The following is a 24,688-nucleotide window of genomic DNA, read 5'->3' as shown; positions in this document are numbered from 1 at the left end:
GGATGTGCTGCTTATGCATGGTGTTGTGGCAGACATAGAGAAGAGGCAGTCTGTGAAATTCCTTTCACTGAAGTTTTTCATCAGCCGCTTTCCTTCTATTCTGCCAGAAAAGGTCACGGTGGATCAGGTAGAGGATGAGTTCAAGACATATCAAACCACCAGTTTCGAGGACAGCATCCTCAGGAAGCGCATTGATGAGGCCTGGAGAGACATTGGCCAGTTGAAGAGGGGGTATCAGCAAATCTTCTCCAACCTTTCAGCAGTCATGCTTGGAATATGGGTAATTTTCCATAGCAATGCTGATTGTGAGAGGGTTTTTAGTCTTGTGGGCAAAAACAAGACCCAGTACAGAGCTAGCATGGGCACTAATGTTGTAAGTGCTTTGGTGGCAAGAAAGGTGAGTTTGGCTGCAAAGGGAGCGGTTTGTCACATGGAAAACTTCAGTGATGCTCTCCTTATAAAGGCCAAGTCAGCAGGCTATGAGGTAAAAATATCAAGAAGTGCCACAGCTGTTAGGAGTGATGAATGACTGAAAATGGCATCTCATTCTCAGGCAAATATATTTGCTTAAAAGGACATTACAAGGTTGCTGTGAAAATATCACACGTTTTGAGATTTTATTTATTTTGTTGTCTGATATGTGTTCAAGGGACACAGCAGTTTTCAGTTATTTATAAAGTTTAAAAGACCTTTTGAAAGCCCTTTGTTTTTTCTGTTATTTATACAGTATTTTTATACAGTATGCTATTTGTTGATTTTGTTATTTATAATGTGCTAAGTAAAAAGTTGTGATGAGTGAGCATGTGGACTTAATCAACACTGACCAGCAAATGTGCCTGACTTGCGTCGCTGCAGTATGTTGCTACTCAAAAAATTTTCCCAAGGTTGGCAGGTCTGAAACTATTCAGTAACTGTTTTTTTTTTTTTCTCTTCATTTTTTAACAATTTGACCCAAAGATAAAGAAATGTATGCTTGGTCATTTATTATTCTGAATGTTTACTTTGTGTTAATTTTGCTTTGACATAAGATGATATTTAAAGATCGATGCTATAATTTGAAGAAGTTGATTTCTCAGATTTCTATTCTCCGTTTCTTCAGCCTTCAGTTCAGCCATCCATTCCTTGGATGGTGCGACACTGCGCAGTGACTTTGTGTCCATTCTGAAGGAGTTTGGGAATCATTTTGTCCAGGAGGCGGTGTATGGCTTTGAGGAGTCCTGCACCATCTGGTACCCCAATAAGCAGGTGCAGCGCCAGCTGTGGCTCGAGTATCAGGACATCAGCAAAGGTAAGGTGCTAATATGTATTACAGTTTGTGGATTTATTTGTTTTGCTGCCTTGCTTTGGGGCAATGCTATACGTAGACTTGCTACTGATAGCTTGGAACAATAAGCATACATGTTCGTGTAGTAACTACTATACTGAAAGCAAAAAAACGCAGAAGCCAAAGAATACGGCACTAAAGAGCAAAAGCATTTATACCTTTGTTGCCATTTTAATGCATATTTAAATAGCTTTAATTAAGTAAGAATAGCAAATATTATTTATATAAGAAAATGTATATGTGGCAGAAAAGGTTCAGTTAATGAGAGCTCCTGAGTTTTGAGACTAATGTGATCCTAGATTGATAATTTCATGCAATTTAAGGATCATATTTTTACATACACAGTTTAAATCACATTGATTGAAACTAGACACACAAAAATGTTAATTACAACTTTGTAAAGCTTAAAAATAATTTCTTATTAATGCAATCTAAAAATTGAGAGAAAAAGTTCTTTAATTAATATGAATAGTTCTATAATTGGAACAAATGTAATGATTCTCTTTAAACACAAACTTTACTGCACTCCTTAGAAGGCACTCTTTATTCATTTACTTATTTGATATTTATATCAAATCATTTGTATATATGATGATATATACATGATATATACATTTATATCAAATTTATATTAAATCAATCATTTACTTATTTGATATTTAGTTTTCATTCAGTGACCATTATCTTTTAGGGACCTTTGTGCTTGTGCAGAGAGATAATATACAGTTGACTTATTTTTATATATAGATGATTGGTAAATGAGGCCTATTGTGTGCCATGATATCTCATGATATCTTCAGATATCTCTTTACATTTTATTTAACTTCTAAAATAATATCAAATATCATATTTTTATTTATTAATGTACTCTCTGTACTTACAGAAAAGTACCGAGCTGATAGTCCTAGACAGTTTGTCTGTTGTTTTATCTGCATTAAAGGTTAGAAAACATGCTAATTAAAACAATAGGACACGCACTGAGTGTATTGTGAAGCAGTAAAGGACAAATCTGAGTGGTGCCTGACATTAAATCAATTTTATGTACTTTGAGAAATGACTCAACAGGCACATCTTGACAAGAGAAGTGAAAAGTGGTCTGCTTAATCCCAGAATTGTTTTGGTGCAATCGTAGTCCTGCTTGTTCTGAGTGGGAGTGAAGGAGAACTAAACCCCAGTGCTGCTCTTGGGAGGTTAGCTACAGCTGTTCAATCGATAAAAGAGGGCAGGGTATGATTTGGCTTCCCATCTGAATCTGAACTCCTGCCAGCTTGCCCCAGTCCTTAAGAGACACTTTCCCGCTTTCAGCCCAATCCTGTGCACACATGCTTACAAGGTGAGTGCGGAAATAACGAAGGACAGAGAAATAAGAGCGTTCTTTCTTATTTCAGATGAAGCGATGAATTGGAGAGCTTACGAAAATAAGTTTCGCCTAAATCCTAGCTGTTTGTCTTTTTTTTTCTGTTTATGGTATTATTTATGGTATTTAACCTCCAGTTTATTTTCAAGAAACTTAAATTAATAGGGTGACAGTCAGTGATAAGAGCATCTAACTCTTTTTCTTTTCTAGGCTCCCTCACATTTCACAGATGAGAGAGCATTAAGTAAGCTGAACTCCCAGGCCATTCAAAATGTTGAGTTTTGTTGAACCGCTCGCACACCGAGCCATCAATCTTTTCACTTGTGGTTGTTTTCACGTCTCAGACAAAAGCGGATAAGTAATGACCCTCCTCCCTCCTCCGCTTCGACCCAGTAGCTCACACACCACTGTTTCCTTTGCACCAATCGACCACTTTTCCTTCTTCCCAAGGACATTGTGCTTTGCAATTCACAGAAAGCTTTTCGCTTCTGACAGATGGCATTAAATGATTGAGTTTTCCTACCTACCTGCTCGCTCCATTATTCTTCATTTTGCCAGCTTTTGGCATGTTTGTGGACACTATTAGGTGTTGAAAGTCAGGCAAGTTTAAGAAATCAGCAAAGGGATTTTTTTTCCCCTCAGCTTGTTAATGGCTAATGTTTGTCATTTTACATTCCTCAGAGACTTTTTTTTTTTAATTAGGACCATCTACTGAAAACTGTAATGTGAAGGGAGTCGAACAACTATGAGAGAGAGAGAGAGAGAGAGAGAGAGAGAGATGTCAGTCCTTCAGTAAAGGTCCCAGTCTTTGGGTGTGGGTAATGAGCTCACTGGAGACTTAGCTGGAGATTTGTGCTCTTGCCCTCGGCCCAGATAACATGAACCCTTAGGGAACTGCTGCTCTAGTCTCAGCAATGATGTCTGTGTGGATGGAGACTCCATCCACCTGTCTTATACTCATTCATGCAGGTGATACAGAAAAACCTCTGACTAATCTTGGTGAATTTGCAGAAAATTATGCAGACTACTTAGTAAGGAAAAACACACATTATCTCATTCCGTTCTGTTTGGTTTGCTGCATACCTGCCAGAGTCATTAACTGTGTGTACAGCAGTTTGTTCTCTCACTGAGTAACAGTAGAAACAGTCAGTTCACTTAATGTTGTTTTTTTTGGTGTGTGCGTGTGTGATCATTTTAGTTTGAAAACTATCGATTGGACATGAGTGCCGTGTTCTCAGTAAATGAGGTAATTGGCAAAAATATTGAGCAAAACATAAATGTAAAATCAATAATGATCAAGCAAGAGCTGATAAATAGAAGAAAAAGAAGAAGGAGAAGAATAAAGAGGAAGCCTTTATTCCACACATATACTTTACAGTCAAGTGAAATCCTTTTTTTCAGTATATCTCAGCTGGGGTCAGACCGCAGGGTCAGCCATAGAGCACCCCTGGAGCAGAGAGGGATAAGGGCCTGGCTCAAGGGCCCAATAGTGGCAGCTTGGTAGTACTAGGGCTTGACCTTCTGATCAGCATCCCAGACCCTTTAAAAAAATCTGTCATGGATGCTTCATAGATATGTTTGTGTGGGCGAAAGGCTTTGGCACACTACAGAAACACCAGGCGTGAATGCTCAGCCTGTTATGGCATTATATTGTTTGTTGAGCAGTATCAGTCATTAAAACTGCAGGAATAGACAATAAGAATACTGTGAAACTAAAAGAGAGCAATAGATGTGAGTGCATGGTTTTATTTATGATGAGTGTTTCACTGACTGTTGGATAGCTGTGTTTTTTTAACTTTGTGTAGTTTTAAACCTTTACTACACATCGATAGAACTTCTGTACATCTCTTAAAACTGACAGCGGGGCTTTTTTCCATCCAAGATTCAGTAGACACATACAAAACTTGAATATTACACCAAATATATGGCACTCGGTAATTATTATTATTCTTTTAATGGTTCTCATTGACGTAATTATTCTGTTAAACATTGTTATACCTATTTTCTATATTTGGAACAGTGGTGGCTCAAGTGGTTGGCTCTGTTCTTGTTTGGAGGATCAGGGTTTATGCCCCAGTGCTGCCACTGTTGGGCCCTTGAGCAAGTCTCTTAACCCTATTTGCTCCAGGGGTGCTGTATCATAGCTGCACCTGGAATACACCCTAAACCAGCCACTAGTCTATCACACGCACACCTTTAAGCATTCATTCACACCCAGGGGCAAGTTAGGTTCACTAGTGAAAGCACTGATACAAGCTACTAAGTAATAACCTGCTTCAAGAATGTCTCATGTTTTCTCAGTCTTTCTGTAGAGATAGAGAGAAAGCGAGAGAGAGATGATCAGAAGATGGATACTCTCAGTGCCTTACCTGCCATAAAGAAACTCCCGTGAGTTCACTTGTTGGAGGTGATGAATGTGCACTATGTGTTCAGGTGCAAGACAATTAAAAGCAGCACGAACAGATATTTTCAGCAAGATGTTACCTTTGCTCGCTCTCAGCAGTGTGTATAGATCTGTAGTGTCGCGCTTACATCACACTTACTCTATATAAAGAGACTCCTAATTGTCACAGCAACCTGGGGTAAGGTATGAAGAATAATTTATAGTCAGCGGGGTTCATTAGATTTCAGAAGAAACACTGGTATTGTAGTATTGAATTTGCCTCTGGATGAGAGAGGAGTGTCAAGCGTAAGTGTGTAGCGTGTATGATATAAAAGTTATTTTATTTGATTTATGTGCTGTAACCGCAGCTCCAGTGTATATAGCTCAAAATCAACACTCATCTAAGCAATTAAAATTTAAGCCTGCGTTTGTTATTGCTCTCTTGTATAACCCCAGTGTGTAAAAGTGCATAGGAAGACTCAGGAGACTAAAATTTTAGCAGAGCTTCAAGCTTGCGTTTCTTTTCCTCATGCTTTTAGCGTACCTTCAACAACTCCATTAAAAAAAAAAATAAATAAATAAAAAATCTAAAAACTAAAACGGGGTTGCTACTAGCTCGTGGCTTTCACAGTGGAGTGTGTGTGCATGAGTTTGTGTGTGTAGTGCACACTGCCAGCTGTGCCACCCTCAGTCTCACATTATGGCAGTAACTGAAAGCACAAAGAAACTCAAGTAAGTGGACTGGTGGTAACGGACACAGGTGAGAATTATCACACGATACCTGCCGGTTCAACGCTGCTCCTGTCCATCTACTGAAACTCTCCCTGCACCGTCCATGATATCAGATCCCTTCTGTAATGCTAATTCAAGGCAAACGCAGGGACAAGGAACATATTTCTCTTATAATACTCACACCCACGCTGGTCAGTGTACCATGACGAACCAGTTTAGAATGAGATGTCCAGCACACATGCTGCTCAGTGGTCCAAGGTTTGGAAATAAGTTTCATTCTATGCCTCTGTCTTTGCTGGCGATCTGCTTAGAGCGGATGGAGGAGTTTGATAGAGTGGTGTTAGTTAAAAGCTGCTCTTCTTTGTCCTGCGGTAATTTGAAATAATGTCTATTATCTTGTGGCTTGAGCGCTCTGCTGCTTCACACACTCCGAACTCTAAATTAAACTCAAATAACCAAAGGGGATACATTCAGCATGCCTGTATGCCTCATCGGTGCTAAAACAGATGAGGCACGTAAATACACAGTTTCTCAGTAAGAGAGGTATTATGATCACAAAGGACCCCCCCCCCCCCCGACTTTTTTTTTCTTGTTCTCTATACATTGTATATGAATCGAATTGCATTCAAACAACATTCAAATTTACTCAGTAACCAGATAATGTTCAGAAAAGAAAAAAAACACACCTTCATCCCTGCTAAAAAATCCAAGTCATCTATTTCAATTGATCATATTCCTTAATATTTGTCTAAAAAATTGAAATAGTTGTTTAGTACATTTTCTTAAATATAACTTGTCAAGGATGTGACATTAGTAGCATTAATTTATCCTGCCTGTATGACCAGCTTGGTCTGACTCAGACTCCTCTGGGCTTTTCAGTATGGATGATGAAAATGAGAAGTTGATGGACACCCGTTTGTTGAAATAAATGTTTTTTTTACTAGGTTGTTCTGAAAGCGAGCTACGGTTAGACTAGCTGTGTGTGTGTGTTACCCTCATGAAGAATTTTATTCTAACACTTTTATTCAACACAGATAAGATGTTTGGCGTAGCACTGGAAAGCTACTAAATTAAAATGTGTTGTGTTTTAGATCGAGGCTGTAGCAGAGCTCCCCCTCTGAATTAATGAGGACACGGAACCCAAATAGCATTTCTACAAAACAAATCTGCAAAATAAATAGAGATATCTTTGTTACACAGCACTTTTCCTTTTACAAATGGCAGCTCTTGTATTCACACACACACACACACACACACACACACACACAAAACACAGCTGTGACAATAAAACCGAAAAAGCATGAAAAGCTGTGGGTTTTTAAACATTTTCTTTCCTTACTGGCCATTTTATAAGACGCACGTTCTTTTTGGCCCAACTTATTATGTACAAATATGTACAGAGCTGTTTGTGGCTTTTTTTCCCCCCTCATGCACAGTTAATATTAATTGTCCTCTACCCCATAATCAGTGGGAGTTTATTAACACCAAAGCACTGCTGGCTGGATTTCAGGTTGAAGGTTGCAGCAGTAACGCTGAGAGTTTAAAAATGGCCTGTAATGCTGCTGTGCTTAATATATTTATGTCTGTGTTAGTCACTGCATGAAAAAGATCCAGCACACAAATAATACCTGGTCTGCTTAGTTTAGTGCACGAATAAGATGTTGTACTTTAACTGTTCCCTCTTCAGGGTCGCCGCAGCAGATCATTTGGCACACACATTCGATTTGGCACAGGTTTTACACCAAATGCCATTCCTGACACAACCCTCCCATTTTATCTAGGCTTGGGACTGGCACTGAGAGTTAACTCTTAAGCTCCTGGCGCAGGAATCGAACATGAGACAGCAACAAGAGCACGGGATCCTGCTGCTGGACCATCAGGAGCCTAGTGCATAAATACGTAAAATAAAAGAGTCTGTAATAAGAGTCTGATAAGGAAAGGGATCTTGTTAAGCTTTATTCCGGCTTTAGACTTTCAGGACGTGTGAGAAGGTATTTCACGCTGTACTCATGGTGCTGATTTGCAAGTACAATGTTCAAGCAAGCACTCAAGCGCTTCACGGAAATGTCAGTGCCGTCGCAGATGTTGCTCAAGATTTATCCGTGGGTGTTCTTGGCATTCATGCTACCTGACAGATGTACATACATTTTGTTATTCATGCTGCATCATTTGGTTGCGATATGATCGACTGCAAGTCATATATTCAAAGACAACCTGCATGGATACGCAATATGACTTTGTTAGGTATGGACTATATACTGCTCAAATGTGTCCAGCCTGAGTGAGATTGGCAGTGAGAAGCATTTTTGGCATTAAGTCAAAACCGTTTAAGGTGGGTGTCGGACTCTATCTAGCGTGCGCCTTGTCTACACTGCTGTTTGTGCCTTTCACTGAGTCTGTTTCACAATGGATCCAATGCAACCAGGTGTGATAACATGTTTAGCAACCATTATATATTAGACTACAGTTTGCTGCATTTCTCTTTCCTAATCCTATTATTCTTACCTCTTACTTTATGCTATATCGTATTTCAGTAGAACTTTGATGATTCAAGACAATTTTTATGCCTCAATCATCTTAGTTCTTCCCCAAATAATGTAGTCTTTAGAAATAAAACTAGATATCTGATAAAAATACAGAGGACTGTGCTGTAACAGTTTCGGAAACATAGAATTTCCACCAAAAATAAGAATAAATAAAAAGAAAACACTCTAAGAAAGCCAATAATTCTAAGAAAAAATGCTGCAAATCTTTAAACTCATGACTGCTTAAGCTCATGCATACAGTTTAGATTAACTATGCATACAGTAGGAATCTTTTTATTTTAAGATGTATTAAAATAAAATCCATCTGCAACAAAGGACTGTGCTGTCAAAAGGTTAGTCAACTGAAAAACAGAGTATCTAAATATGACGCATGTTATTATGCACTTCGAGGCATCCATATGAATAAATTGTCTTCTTCTGGTCTTCAGAAATGCAATTAAAGCACCCAGAGGAGCATCAGCATATTAATAAAGGTTAAAGAGAAGTTGTAGTCCACCACATGAAGGGTGAGGATCACAGCCCTGTCACCAACTCTGGCCTTTTACTAATTTAATCATAATGACCAGAACAGTTCCTTGTCCTTAAATTAATACCAGAATTTAATACTTTATGTCTGACTTAGCCACTTAATAGAGGTCTTAATTAAGAGCGAGCAATAAAGATACTGGCAGGGTGCAGTGGTCACAGGGGTTCTTTGAATGGGTGGAGCTTATTTATTTTTTTTATTATTATTTTTATTACAGACTTAGCCTTCTTTCCTTCAGCATTTGGGGCTTTAGATGCAGCTAAATTGCCCCCTGCAGGTTAGTGAATGCAGTGCAGGGAGCTTTAATTGATTCTTTAGATTCTAGATAATGTTTTGTTTCTAATGATTTAGACTTTTTTTTTTTTAATGAAAGACTCAAAGTTCCATTTTGTAGAAAAATCTGTAGAGTAACAGTTACTAGCTTCTTATTCCTGGCTGAAGCATGTACACCCTGAAACCCCGATTTGCCATCCAAAGACCTTTGAAATGATTGCTTGAACTTTCAGTTACTGATTTTTTTTTTTTTTTATCTGGATCTGTTAAACTTTGTACTTTTTTTGTGCCAGACCAATTTTAGGTGAGTCTTGAAAAGATAAAATAAATAAGTAAATGAAAGTAAATATCACTTAATATTATGGTTGCATAATTTTTGCTTGCAGTAATTGCACCAAGCCTGTAACATCACCAAAGTGTTGCGTTCTTCTTTTGTGTTGCTTTTCTAGGCTTGTCCTGCAGCTTCTTCTACTTGTTTTTTTGTTTTGGGTTGCCAGACTAAAACCTTCCAATTTCCCCCTGATGAGGTCCTTAGCTGTGTTCCCAGTGCATTTTGGATCATTGTTTTGCTGTATGATGAAGTTTCTCCCAATTAGAATGGATTGATTTTTCTGTAAATTGGCAGACAAAGAGTTTCTATAGACATCCAAATTGATCAGTAAAGTTTAGTGCGGTCAGTCATGCCAGCCCAATCCATGACACTAACTCCACCATGCTTACCAATGAGTTCATATGTTTTGCATCATGAGCAGGTCTTTTCTTCCTGTATCGCCACTTTAGCCTTTCCATCACCTTAATAGAGGTTAATCTTGGTCATGGCTCATCTCTGTATTTCTTTGTGATTCCAGTTCTGATTCATATTGCTGATGAGTAGTTTGTGGTATGAGATCAGCTTGTGGTTTGGCCTCTACATTCTTCTATGGCTTCTCTATTTCTGCTCCCATAATCTTTTTTGAACAGTGGATTGTGATACCTTCACCTCTGCCCTGTGGAGGTTGTTGTTGATGTCACTGACTGTCGTTTTATAAATGGTGTTGTTTTCTAGAGTGGTTGACATACCGAGTTGTGCTTGTGTAATGATATTTCCTTCTTATGTCTCCCTCAGCCTCAAATGGCTTGTTTTTCTTCCGTCGTTTTGTCTTTATCTTTCTGGTCTGGAGAAACCCAGGGCTTAGACCAAGGGTAGCTATTCAGAGATATAAAACATTTCAACATTTAATCTAACAAGACACACCTGAGAAAGAAGGAACACAGTCACATCTTCCAGTCTTTTTATTTATTTCAAAATGGGTGAGTTAAAACAAAAGATCTCCCTTATTGTTAAAAACAGGAGACGGCAAGACTCAACCTCACGTCGAACTGAGAATTAATAATTGTTATGAACAAATTAAGATATATATTGGCCTTTATGCTATTCATATTATGTGTGCTTTGGCAATCCTGATTGTAAAAACTAGTGAAAGAAATGTGAACATCCAGTGATTGAGATGCCTTTATTCACCTGTACGTTACATTAACGCACACGTTACATTACATGCATGTTAGCACACACTTGTGTTCATTTTCCTGCAGGTTTCATTTAAGTCATGAATTATTTATTTTTCTACTTTAAAGCATCACTGTTTTTAAAAGATGATACAATTACAAATTTGACCATTTATTAGTCTGGCACATTAGTCCAATTTAATTAGCATAAATAAAATTAAAGTGTACAATTCCAGAAATAGACCAGTGATTAATTGGTGTGGACCTCCAACTGGTCCAGGCTCCTGTGGTGAACATGGTAGAACATGCATTTAAAAGTTGTCAGTAACTTTTTTTTTTTTAATTGACTATTAAATATTCTATGAGCATTAATTAAAAAAAAAGACTTCCTTCACTTTGGACCTGTGTTTTCATGTAATATTTATTAGTAACATAATAAAATGCTGATGCCAGCTAATAAAGCATAATAGAAGAAGAATGGAATGAAGTATAGAGAGTTTATGCAGGAATAATTACTTAATTAGCATACATTGCAAATGCACAGCATTTCTTTTGGAAGTATTTTGCAAGACAATTAATGCCCAAAGTAAATCTGTAGCCAACAAATAGTACAAAAGAATAATTGAATTTTAATAGGTAATTTTTGGGCCCTAATTCATGACTGAGATATAAGAGGCTTTGCTCTCAGTGGTCTATTTCACAGGCTGAGCTTTTATCCTGACATTGTTACCTAAAAAACAAACTTGACTGACAAACCAATTAACTGTGTAAAAAGAAAACCCCCCTGTGATATAGATATAGATATTAAAGCAATTATATTATATGCATGTGGAGGATAAGGATAGATTAGCGACAACTGCATTGAATCTTTGTAATATTTCTCCATAATGTTAAAAATCCCATATTTATCCTTGGATGTTAGCTTATCCCTTTTCCTCTGGCGTGTAATAATGTATTCTGTGTCTTTTACGCCAGGTAATATTCAATCATCGTATTGATGTTTTCCGAGGGACTCGAGGTATTCGCAGGGAAACAAATTAAAACTTGAACAGAGCTTTCAGCATTGATTTTGTTTCAATCTTCACTCCTATCTCGCATCTTCTTTCTTGTTTATTCTTTTGAGGGCTTGCTCATGCATCACTGGCTGCAGCATTAATGTTTCATTCTCTAATCCTTCCTCTCTTTCTATATGGTGAAAACGTAAGCTAAACTATGGTTATGTGCTTCTGGCCATACAGGTGTTTAGGGGATAGCTGTGGAAATATCAATACCCAGCAGAAAACCGCTACTACTATTGCTGGTTAACTCCCTAGATGAAACTTTAGTAGTTTATTAAAACAATGTGGAAATACCTTATTTTATTTAATGTTTTTTTTACCATAAGCAAGGCTCTAAAACAGCCTCCAAGGTTTTACATGAATTTCTTACATAACTGCTTGGCCAGATAAGACAAGAAGCAAACATGTTTCTGTTTTGTGATGATTTAAACTCGCTATACTCGTAGCTCATGGGAAAAGAAGAGAAGACACTGATGTACGGAGTCTCGAGCAGCAAGAAGATTTGGCTATGAATCTGTTAACGTCTGTACAACGTGTCAAAAAAGGTGAAAACTAGGCTGCTCATTCTCCAGTGTAAACTGTTGTTTGTAAATTTAGAGAGCTGGGATTTTTTTGTGTTTTCACCTGAGATACATTTCCCTTGTTGAAGTAACCTTTAATTATCTTGTCCTCCAGTGGATTGGAGATGGAATAAGGATTAATATTGCTCATGATAAAATTGTAATGTTGTTTATGATACGTGTAACAATATGGTCCAGAATGTAGCCTAGTAAAGCTAGAGAATCTGTAATGAAGCAAAAATACAGCACTTGAAAAGTTTATAAACTAGACCAAATGCTTAAGGTCCTGGGCTACTGACCCCAGGTTAGGACTAGAAATTCCTGCAATTGATCCATTGATAGAATCGTATATATTGTACATACATCTACTTTAATAGAAACAGTCATGTGCCAGCAGCAGCACGATGCATAAATCCACACAGATATAGGTCAAGAGCTTCAATTACTGTTCACATCAAACATCATAATAAAGAAAAAGTGGGATCTCTGTGGCTTTAATCCCTGTTGTTGCCAGATAAGTATTTCAGAATCTGCTGATCTTTAAACACAACAGTCTTTAGAATCTCCACAGTCAGGTGCAAAAACAATTCACATTAAGTGGGTGTGGGTGAGTGACAGTTCTGTGGGTGGAAGCACTTTTTTGATGAGTGCTGCTGCCAAAAAGGTAAAACTCAACAAAATGCTCTGTACAAACACCATGAGCAGAAAAGCATCTCAGCATGCACCAAACACAGAAGGGTGAGGTGGATGAGCTATGGCAGCAGATGACCACATCAGCCATGATTGAGAATCTCAGGCTATCGTGAGCACAGATACATTGAAACTGATGATTAGGAGGAAAAAAAAGTGTGACGTGACCATACTCGAGGCTTCTGATTTGTATGTGCATGATTTTGTATATTGTGGTGCTGACACGATTGGCCGCTGGATACCTGCATGAACGAACAGGCGTACTCAGGATTGTGAGTGTATTTGGACACTCAGGAGTAGGTGAGTGTAAAACCTTCCTGTTCTAGTTAATTGTATGATGCAGCACACTTGAGTAACTGAGCTCTCATAAAGATTTTGATTGATGTGACATTTTCATTTTTATTCTTAAACTCCTTCATATTCTCCACTCCAGAGAGAAATATCTCCTTATATCCAGCATACCAGTGCATTTCAGCACTCCTGTTATAACCCTACTGACTCCATTTTTCCAAGTAAATTAAAATTAATAACAAAAACTCTGTCAAAAAATCAGTGAAGACCTTTTTGACCTTCACAGCTGCGCCCACTTTTTCGTGCATTTGAGCTTTTAATGTGTTTGTAGTACATTTAATAGCACAGTGGCAATGGAATGACAAGGGAACGTTTATTTTATTTGCTCATTATGAACCACTGCTGCCATTGTGATCATGTACATTTTACAGCATTTTACTGAAATCAGATTCGCCGGGTAATTGTTGTAGTTAATTCTCGCAGCATTCATGCTAAAAGGTGATTTTTGTTAATGGTATATTTGAGTTTATTTTAAATTTAGTAAAAATCTATTAAAACAACATAATGGTAGCAGTATGTTACAGTAAAAACTGCCACGGTTGCAATTTCTACATACCCATTGTTTGTTGTTGGTAAACTATGTTTAAGCTGTGAAGGAACGCCATAGATATCAATAGCTAGGTATAGCTCAGGGTGGGCAATTTTTAAAGCTCAAGGGCCACACTGGGTTTTACAATTCGACATGGGGGCTGAGCTTGTAGCACATGGGGGATGAACTATTATTTCCTTTTGAAACCCATCACTTAAAATGCCATTTGAATGCCAGCAAATCATTTGACTCCTGAATACTTCTGAGTAGACAGCCACCACTGTTTTACCAAGCATGCTAACATCGCTAGCAACCAGTCAATACAAGAAAGGACTGCTCAAAGTTTAGCAGCAAAGTTACAGGCTAATTTTTTTTCTGACAAGCTACTATTTATAGGCCTTTGATAGGACTACGATGAAAAAATATTTAGATGTTCACTCCTTAATAAAACTCAGCACTTGCTGTTGACTATTCTTTTCTTTGGTCTATTCATTGTTAAATTAGAGCTCGATGAAGAATGAGACGATAGACTTAGCTTTAGTAAAGCCCGGTAGTGTTTGGAGTGCACCATCATGTGGAATCAATTGAAACACAGGGTATTGCAGGAAAAAAGAAGAAATAAATGTGGTTTATAAATGGGTCGGATTAAACAGCCTAACAAGGCTGTATGTGGCTCACAGGCCGTAGTTTTACCACAACTCTACTATAGTGAGTATTCAATTGAAGCTTGTATAATGCCAGCTACAGTATTTGTCTGTATTTTAAGTTAATAATATCTTCCTATATGGTGCAACAAAGGTTGGTAATTTATAAAAGCATATCTTAATCTTACGTTCCAGGGTTGTTGTACTTCACCAACATTATCCAGTAGTTCATTTAGATCATGCAACAGTCATGCAACAAAAAGCTAATTTCCCTTGTTCCTAGATCAACATCATAATGACGTTGGATGATTTGTCCACTTTTGTCTGTGGATTCAAATAGTTGTGTTTTTTCTTGTAATAAATGCTGTCATATTGTGGATAAACGGACAAAGTGGATAAGAAAGGAAGATAAATTTACCAGTTGCTAGGATTAAGCCTATATATTCTTGGCTTTTTGACCTGACTAGTTGTGAGAAATGGCTCATGCTTTGGCTAAAAGGACACTATGAAGGTTGTTTTAACATATTCATTTATTCATTCATCTTCAGTGGCTGCTTTATCCTGATCAGGGTTACAGTGGGTACAGAGCCTATCCCAGAAACCCTGAGCACACTGTCTCAGGCTATCACAGAGCATCATACCCTCACCTTCATACACTCATTTACACCTAGGAACAACTTTCCTTATACCTGCTCCATGCATCCTTTCAGGGGGTAGGAAAAAAAACAGAACTATAAGGGCATCCATGCAAACATGGGAAGAACATGTGAAGCTCCACACAGACAGTAACATGAGCACCGTGGAGCTGTGAGGTAGCAATATTTCCACAGACCATAGCAGGGGAGGAGGACATGCAGTCGGCAAACTAAGGGCAAAAATCCATAATCCAAGGTCTGAAAAAGCAAACTGGGTCAGTGTTTGAAAAACAACCTGAAACATAAGTTTTATGTGAACAGGAAAAGAAAGAGCATACTGTAAATAACAAGGTCACATAGCTATGAAATGTAACTTTCACACATGCACCAACAAAGAATAACCAAAGGAGAATATACGTTGACTGGGGAAAGAAAACGACATGGGCGAGGACAAAGATCAGGGGTCATAACCTGGGTCAAGGCCAGGACAACGATGTGCATACAACCACTGCGTAAATCTACAAAAATGTGTGTTTTCACTTCAAGGTTTTTAAATAACAAGTCCTTTTGCATGTAGTAATAAGCAGAATAAAATAATCTATAATGTATAATAATGTATACCTTAAAGAAATGTCATTTAATTGTAGACTATCAAATCTTACCTTACCCGTCTTTGTTAAAAATTAAGCCTCTCATTTTTACAGTTCCTTTCATCTTCATGATTTATTTTCAGTGTGAAGTTAAACAGGAGCTGTGTTACAATTATATTTCATTTTTTCCCCCTCTTCATTTGGTACATCAAGTAAAGGTTCATGACCAATATTATGCTTTAAATTCTTCCTAATATGACACAGAAATTGAGATTGCAGCCGTTGTGAAAGCCTAAGCATCAGAGGAATGTCATGGGGTGAATATTAATGAAGGCCAAATTGGCCCACCTACAGATGACAATTATGAAAATAGATGAACTACAGTGTGGTTCATGTGGGGATCAGTTTCCAGTGGATAAATAAGACCATATAGACCCAAATTCATCTTGCTACTGAAAATGTATAGTAATAGAAGTCATGCTTTTTAAAACAAGGTTCACGGTTAACAAATGGCTTCAGACTTACAGTATTTAGCTATTAGATTGTTTGTTTTAAATATATAACTTTAGAAATGGATAACTATATCAGTATGTAGAATAGCATTGTGTTATAACTAGAATAGGTGTATGAACATATTTGTTTGCCCATCTAAAATAAATCCGCTGTGAGATTTGACTGTGTCAGGCAGGCAAACAAGAGGATGCAACATGCATATATAAATGTTGAAGATTATACACTAAAGCTTGCACCGATACTGGTGATTTATTCTGTGTCACGCCGGTCAGAGAGCTGGGTCAGAGGATGGAAAAGACCAGCAGCCATTTTGAATACTGCTCACCAGCCACACATTTTATTACAACATAGCAAAACATGTACAGTATGTGTACTATGAAGAAATTATTGAAAATTGGAACAGCAAAAACTCTAGATTGTGTAGTGTGGTGGGAAAGAAAGTAGTAGATTTTTGTTTTCAGAAATTACAGTCAGAATGCCTTTTCAATTGCAGTCAATCTCCAAGAAGGATGTGCACATGTTTAAATAAATTTCTTTCACGTTAAGTACAGCCAGGCGCTCAATAAAAATATCCAGAGTAGTCGGTACTTGTGGCTGTGAAGTTTTTATAAATCCTCCACTAAATCCCTTAAAAACAAGGCATTTGGAAGGGTTGAGGAAAGCAGCCCTTTCTGAAAGCAACTTGAAATAAATAGCTCCGGAATCTTTCTTTCCAAGCCTCATTAGAAGAATTGCAGTGTAGTGGTCAGATAAGACCCAAACAGCCAGAGGGTAACAGTGCTTGCCTGTAGGTGGATATTTCAACACGATAACAAGCTTAAACCTGTGATCTGAATTAAAGAGGATAATTCGTCACCAAATATTAGTTGTGGGTTTGAGGGTATAAGCTGAACTGTTATGTTTTTGTTGTTGTTGTTGTTCGTATTTAAAAAGCTTTTAGGGATTAAAGGTCTGGCTCTTCCTAGTTTTCTCCACTATTACTGAGTCTGCAAGCTCCATAAACTTCTTTACTGGTTTTACACCTATCCTTCCTGGGCCTCCATCTACACCTCCTTCCGCCAAGTTAGGTTCATACTGTAATCTGTTTTCATCTTCTTTTCTGCTTACAAAGCTTCTTACACCCTGTCATTATTAACACTATTAAGACTTGCCTTCAATTTACAAACTAGTAAGGCCTAAACACAGCTTCAGTCTGTGCCTATGCCAAATAACCACTCGTATCTCTTCTCATGCTTAGATTTTTTGAGCAGTGGATTAATGCAGTAAATGGTTTGTATAAGGACAGAGTGACAAAAGAGAGAGACTTTTTTTAGTCCTATCAGATAGAGATATAATCTACCCAACAGCCACCTGATTCGCTGAGAACAGAAAACTAAAACAAAATCTTTTCCGTCACTTCCCAGTTTCTTATTTTAAACCCTATAAAAAACAGCGTATATCAATTATCTGTGATGTTCAACATTCCATATTCACAAAACCATAAAGGTTTAATATAATTTTTAAAGACCCTAAAGATTGTGTATAGTTTCTCTGTGTATTATAGTATTTCCACTGTATCAAAATACAAGCTCCAAGAACACATTGTTTGCAAAGATGAAATAGTAGAACTTGAGTTTCCTGCAGAAAAAACCCACAACCTAAAAACCTCTGCCTCTGAATTGGAACACCGACTGAGCAACAGGCCTCCTGCACCATTACCAGTGCCTGACCTCACTAATGCTCTTGTAGCTGAATGTCCAGACTCCAGAATCCAGTGGAAATCCTCCCCAGAAGAGTGGAGATCATTTTAACAGCAAAGGGGACTACAAGTGAAATGGGATGTACAAAAAGTGATAGTCATCTGTCTACAAACCTTTGGCCATGTGGTGTATTAATTTTTGCCTGTTTTTTACCCAAAGAATCCTAGTAATTATGGAATTTACTGTACTTGGGATCCACTCAAGATTGGGATGCCAAGACCGCAAATCCAGAAAGGCAGATGGCACAGTGAAATACGTGTTTATTAGCCGTTGTAAATCATAGCATGCTGGGCACAGAGGTGGGGCTGCCAGAGCACAAAACTCATTTATTTACCTGTATGGTGAATTTTAGAATTAAGGAATGTCAAACAGGGAAAAAAGAGAAAAATAAAAGCTAGCACCAAATATAGAGATTAACAACTTGGAGGATGTTGTGGTTTCATTCATGCTCTTTCAGCTGGCATAAGATCCATAAGTGGATGAATATTTGCCCTTTCTCTGTTGTATCACACACGATCTACTGGTGTGGAAATGTATGAGGTCAAATCACCAGCGTTAAGGCATATTCTCAAATTAGCAAGGAAGACACTCCATGCCTTCTTCCCCTTTTCTATGAAATAATCAAGCTAATTCCAACTAGCAGCACAAGGTGTCATTCCTCCCTTTCCGGCTCCCACCTGGGACCTTCATCAGTCTTTGCCATAATTACTTCAGATAAGCTGTCAGTCTCTACTAATTACAACTTCCCCTCCCATTTTGATTACACACAGGACACCAAATCAGACATCCAATCAAACTATTCCCCATAACCCTCTTCTATAAATAAATCTGGGTGTAACACCTGCTCATGTGAGTGAGGTAAAGTTGAGTTCATCTCTGCATTTGCTCTTTGCAGTGGATTCATTTAGAGTTTTTTACAATTGGAGAATGGGAAATGGTAATAGAAGAAGTAGGAATCATGTCAGGTAATGAAAGATCTTGCTGCTTACCCCTACATACACACGTACTGCACAAACACACATAAGATGTGAGAGACGATAAGATGCATAAGACGAGAATTACAAAAGCAAGGACAACTGAATGACTAGCTCGTTGAAGAGTTGGACATCATAATAGCCATGTCTCCAAGGACTATAATTAGCTTAGTGAATGTGATTTAAATGGACAACTGTTTGTGACCTGTTTGTGTAATGGGTTTTTCACATGACACCCATTATAATACAAAGGTGTGTAAATTACTCAAACAGTCTGTTTATTAAAATGTGAACAGAAATTACGCAAGTGGTTGTGTTGTTCAGTGGAAATCCAAAGCCAAGAAAATTAACCCTCACCCTCACCTAGACACTTAATTGTAAGGATGGATGTTTCAATGCCAGACCACAACAGTCAGTTATACTGTAAATAAGTAAAATGTGAAATATTATATTATTGTGAATTACATTACAGTACATTAGATTCATTACAATCTAATGTTGCCAAGCTTAAAAACCTAAAAAAAAAAACCCATCAAAACCTCTGATCTCTGCCTCTTATTTTCAGTGAAATATCTCAACTCATACTGGTATTTGTACCTAAAAATGCTGCTATTGATACAGTTAGTACTGTTTTGTGGGTATACAGATGAGCAAGTGTAATGACTTAAAATTGTACTAATTATTTACATATCCAGTGTCGTCACTCAAGGTTTTTTCCTCATTTCATCTCAGGGACTTTATTTTTGCCACCGTCCCATCTGGCTTTGTTCATTAGGCTCTAACTCTATGGCTATCTGTGCAGATGCTTTATGACAATATTACTGTTTAAAAACACTATACAAATCTAAAATGTATTTGACTTAAATGTGAGTACCAGAGTTGCACTGGACTTTAACTTGTAGATGAGATCAAAACAAGGAAAGCTAGAAGCAGAGAGAAAGAGTGAGAGGACCCATTGAGAGGGCACAAAGGTACAAACGGGTACAGGGTAAGCAAGAGAGAGAGCAAGAGGGGTCTAATGAAGATGACATCCTGAGCACATGAATGGCACTGCTGCTGTTCTAGCCATCAGAGAATAATATCCTGCTGAGTACACACATAATTTATTACTGCAATCTAATCACCCTCTTCAAATGAGTTCCAAATGGGTTCCAATGGAACTCATTAGCAGCCACTTTGATGGAGATCGGCTCAGACAATAAAGATAGCGATGGCCGAGAGCAGAGGCAAAATCAAGAAATGGACAAAAACAACTCAGCGTAGGGACTTGAGTACAGATAGTTCAGCCAGTTACACTCTGTTTGGCACAAACCATTTGTCAGCCACTCAGTTAATAAATTTTGCAACAGAATGGGCAATGTTGCTTAGCTCCAAAGAGCTCTGATTTTTTTATTTTTTCTTTCTGAGGAAGTCAGCCAGCAGGGCATTAACGTTAATCCACTGACTGCTTGGTTTGGGGGTTTTGAATATGGTTGACAGACCATTGTTTCACAAAGGGACAATCCATCCATCCAATCCAGTGTGTATCTTACAAGCTATAAAATGAAGAAAGAATAAGAGTCATTTTGGGTTTTGGGTTTAATTGCTGAGTAATGGCAGGGAAATTTGGTCCAACTTGGTATTACTTCATTATTATTATCATAAATGTGGAGGGCTGTTAGCCCTAAAATTGATTCATTTCTAATAACAGAACACAAGTTTACCACAGCAATTTACCAGTTTACCAAGTTTTTTATTCTTAAATTATTAAATATTGAAATCACATTTACCATTTGCTAGTTAATAGGTCTGATGTAATGCTGTACATCGTCTGTGAAACTCATGACAAAACACCTACGGCATTTGGTAGACAACCTTATTCAGAGCGATATGTTTTAGCTCATTTGTTTTTACAACTGGGCAATTGATTATTAAGGGCCTCACTCAAGAGCCCAACAGTAGCAGTTTGGTGGACCTGGAGGTTGAACTTACAACCATCCAATGTGTAGGCCAATGCCTTAACCACTAAGCTACCATGTCCAACACATCCCAAAACATGCAGCTTGCCATGTTACTGAGTAAACACAAGTCTGTTTGATTTCAGGTCTTTCTGGTGTCAGAAGTTAGTGTTACCTTTGACTATTGCTGGCAATAGAGAGTCTTTAAATGAAAGTATTTGAAGCAAATATCATATAAAAGTCCCTGTGAAAGTACACGATAGAAAGGATAAGGAATTAAAAGGAGTAGATTGTAATAAACCTCTGATTTGCCTTGTAGTCAGCACTACTGTCAGAGTTATGAGCAGAGAGTCTGTGGATTATCTACTAAACTTCAACAGCAATGTTTGTAGCCAGACTTCTACACTGTAATATCCAAATAACCTTCAAAGTTCTTGTGGAGTTCATGCAACGACAGGTCAGAGCTGTTTTGGTGACACAAGGGGGACCTACGCAATATTAGGTTTATAGTTTAAATGTTATGGCTTATTGGGGTCTATTATACTTTGCATGTATGCTAACAATGGCGGCAGCCAATTAATTTAGCAGTTGGTCAAGTTTAATGAGTTTTTCATGTTTTTCAGACCATTTGTTTATTTTTATAGGGAAGAAAAAACCCTCACAGCCCAGTTGGTTCACAGTTTCTGCTCCAGCAACCACAAAGGAATTAAATATTTTGGGAACTAGGCCAAAAATCTGCAACTCTGTATTCTTTTCACAGTTCTGTCTGAGCCACTGTTCAAGCGATTCAAAGCTGAGTTTAGTAAAACAAAGTGTTTCTGAAGTTTGAAGCCTTATAAAATATCTGGATATAGCCCCATTCGGATGGGACTAGTTTTACAGGGGGTCGTTAGAGAAATTTCAGTTTCACAGACATACTTTGTGATTTTAATCCCGTCCGAATCTGCCATGTCTGTCTTTTTCTCACACGACCTGTGTAAAAATTCCAGAGCAAATTACCTACTGTTTTTCAGCAAAATCAGCGCTCCTCTGAGAAATCTAATCCCGTCTGAATGCGAATGTCTGTGATTGCCGAAAAAGTTTTTTTCCAAAACGCGTTTTCTTATCTGTTTTGGTCAACGTGAACTACAGTATTAACCCTAGTGCACCGGTATTCAAGTTTCTGCTTTCTGCACACCAATAATGGGTGTAAATGTGTTTGCTACCCTGCGAAGAAATAAAAAAAATGAAATTAACAAGAAGAGCCAAATCACATAAATTAAGACTGGCTACTGTTATATCAGTTTCAGGTAAGAGTACTTTCATTTCTATAGTCAATTACATAACGTGAACATTATATAAAAACGTATATATTCCAGTGGGTTTATAAGAAGTTCTATATAAAACCATATGATGTTAATAAACAATTGATCGGTCATATGACCGTATGCAATCCGCGCATCCTGGACATGTGGTCTTGTGCAACACCCACATGTAAAACACAGACACTCCTACCTCCGTAATAAACACAGAGATGTTAGTCCCGTCCGAATCCATACATGAAATGACAGACGTCGGCTGAAAAAAATTCTAACTCAAACATCGTTTGGAAAACTAGTCCCGTCCGAATAGGGCTTATGTATTAGTCCAATTGTGGCCCAATGGACACAAATTCTGACAGCCACACTTCAAATTCTAATGGAAAGACTTCCCAGAAAAGTGCAGGTTATATTAACATCAAAGGAGAGGATTAAATCCTGAATGGGATGTTCATAAGCATGTATGGGTGTGATGGTCAAATGTGTCTACCACCTCCTATACTTTGATTGACAAACTGGTTATGTTCCTCATATTGCCTCCATCTGTCCTACATTGGACCAAGTCTGTCCATCAGCCTCAGTGCCAAAGCTCTACTACTGCACAGTAGACTGAATGTTGTCACACAGGATTCAGTGATACTGGCATCAAATTTTCCTCAGATACCATGTTTACCTGTGCTAATAAAGAATGCTTGGATACTATCTTCTGTATTATATATGCTCACATTGTCGTAATAGATGCCAAGAAATCCCAGTGATTACAACGTGTTTCATGATTAATGCTGGAAATTAATTCAAAGCAGACTGCAAACTGTTCACTGAAAAATATCAATAAATTAACAATGAAATAAATTTTCGATATAAATTCTTACGATATAATCGATATAAACTCAACTCAATACAAGCTAACTAATATAGCTATAGCTAACATTATAATGTAACTAGCTAAAAACAATCCTATAAGCTTATGAACACACAAACCGAATGTTTGCCAGAATTCCTGATTAATATGAAGTAGGTGACTTATTTTGTTGTTGGTATTGACAATCACCAAAATACACACTTGGTATTGCTGCATCCCTAGTCACAAAAGTTAATTTAGAAAAACATGAATATAAAATCAGCCAATTGGGCAATGTAAATAATGACAGAGACATGTAAATGCAGAAAAACAAGAATGATAAAGTTATGTTCTGAACACGAAGGCTTGGTACACAACACTGTGGTAAGACTTAAATAGGTCCCTTAATGAGACACAGGTGTGCAGTGTGAGCGTGACCGGGGAGAGAGTAGAGAAGAGCATTTGGTGGCACAGTTTGGGTTAATTTCATTAGTCACATTGGAGTACATTCATTTAGTTTACCTAAGATGTCAAAGTTAAAAAAAAAATGACATTGACTAAATGTCTTAAATGAAAACCTTCCTCCATATGACCCGTATCAGGTCTCACTTCCATCTCTGTGTGACTTTTTAGATTCATAAGCTATCTCACAACCCACAATGTGAACAAAGGAGGCAGAGAGGAGGAAGGCTACGTTCGTCAATATTTTCATGGCATGTTGCCCCGCATGCATTAGAGGACATAACATTACAAACTACTCTGTCATGATGCAGCTTGTAAAGGCCTTTTCTAATGATTTTATCTTTGTTTTATTTAGCATTGGTTTCTTTTTTATTTTTATAATTGTTATTGATATACAGTATTGTTATTGGACTTTGGAAAACAAAATTTAATTGACTTTTTGAACGATTTAAGCCTTAATTGAGCAATATTTTTGTTTTAAGTAATGTAAAGCACTTCTATTCATAAAAGTACCCATGGATATTTGGACCCTGTATTTTTCTACAGGCTTTTTCTAGAAATGAAGCTTTCCTTGGTCTCTGGTCCTGTGTTTTAACATTATAGATTACAGTGCAACATGGACATGTTAAGTCACTTAAAGATTGAACATATTTAAGATATTTAAATGCAGATTTATCAGCCTACTGATAAGGGCTAAGACAGCTTCATACAGTCTAGTGTGGTTTATGAAAAATGTATTTTTAATCAAATGAATCAATTTTGCACAAGTTCCAGATTAAGTGTCGCATGAAGATCAATCGAAGTGGAATGAATTAAAAGAAATAGAAAGAGTTCCTAAGGTACACTGTAATTGCTTTTATCTGATTCTATCTGATTAGATGAAATAATTTCAGCCTGCGTTTGGTTGAATATCTGAAGGTTTCTGAACATTTGTTTAGGTTCAGTGCAGTATAGTAGCTTAAGGATACCTCACTCTGCTTTGTCCTCCTGAAGTACATGCTAGTGTTTATATTTCAACAATTTAGTCATAAATAGGAAATATTTCAGCCAGTGTAAGGATCTGAGTAGTGAAGTAATGAGTTCACTGCTTTTGGTTAGTTTTAAAATAAGAAATCATTGATGGGGTAAATAAATTCATCTGAATAAATAAATACAGTCTGAAATTATATTCCAGAGAAAAAAGGCCTGTACAAAGTTTCTTAAAAAGTGTAACAAGCAGATAGGCTGCTAGAAAATTGACT

At 37.5% G+C, this 24,688-nt stretch overlaps 1 protein-coding gene across 3 annotated transcripts in view; it reads left to right on the top strand.

The window, feature by feature from the left end:
• The window catches only part of astn1 (astrotactin 1), a 244,587-nt gene that overhangs the window by 176,513 nt on the left and 43,386 nt on the right, over nt 1-24,688 (top strand). For all 3 annotated transcript variants that reach the window (XM_060873956.1, XM_060873957.1, XM_060873955.1), the window contains one exon: nt 1,100-1,288. In XM_060873956.1, coding sequence (XP_060729939.1) covers nt 1,100-1,288 — 189 coding nt within the window. The remainder of the gene's footprint in view (nt 1-1,099; nt 1,289-24,688) is intronic.

This window comes from Tachysurus vachellii, chromosome 7 (genome assembly GCF_030014155.1).
Source record: "Tachysurus vachellii isolate PV-2020 chromosome 7, HZAU_Pvac_v1, whole genome shotgun sequence".
NCBI lineage: Eukaryota > Metazoa > Chordata > Actinopteri > Siluriformes > Bagridae > Tachysurus > Tachysurus vachellii.
This window is presented reverse-complemented; position numbering and strand designations above follow the sequence as displayed.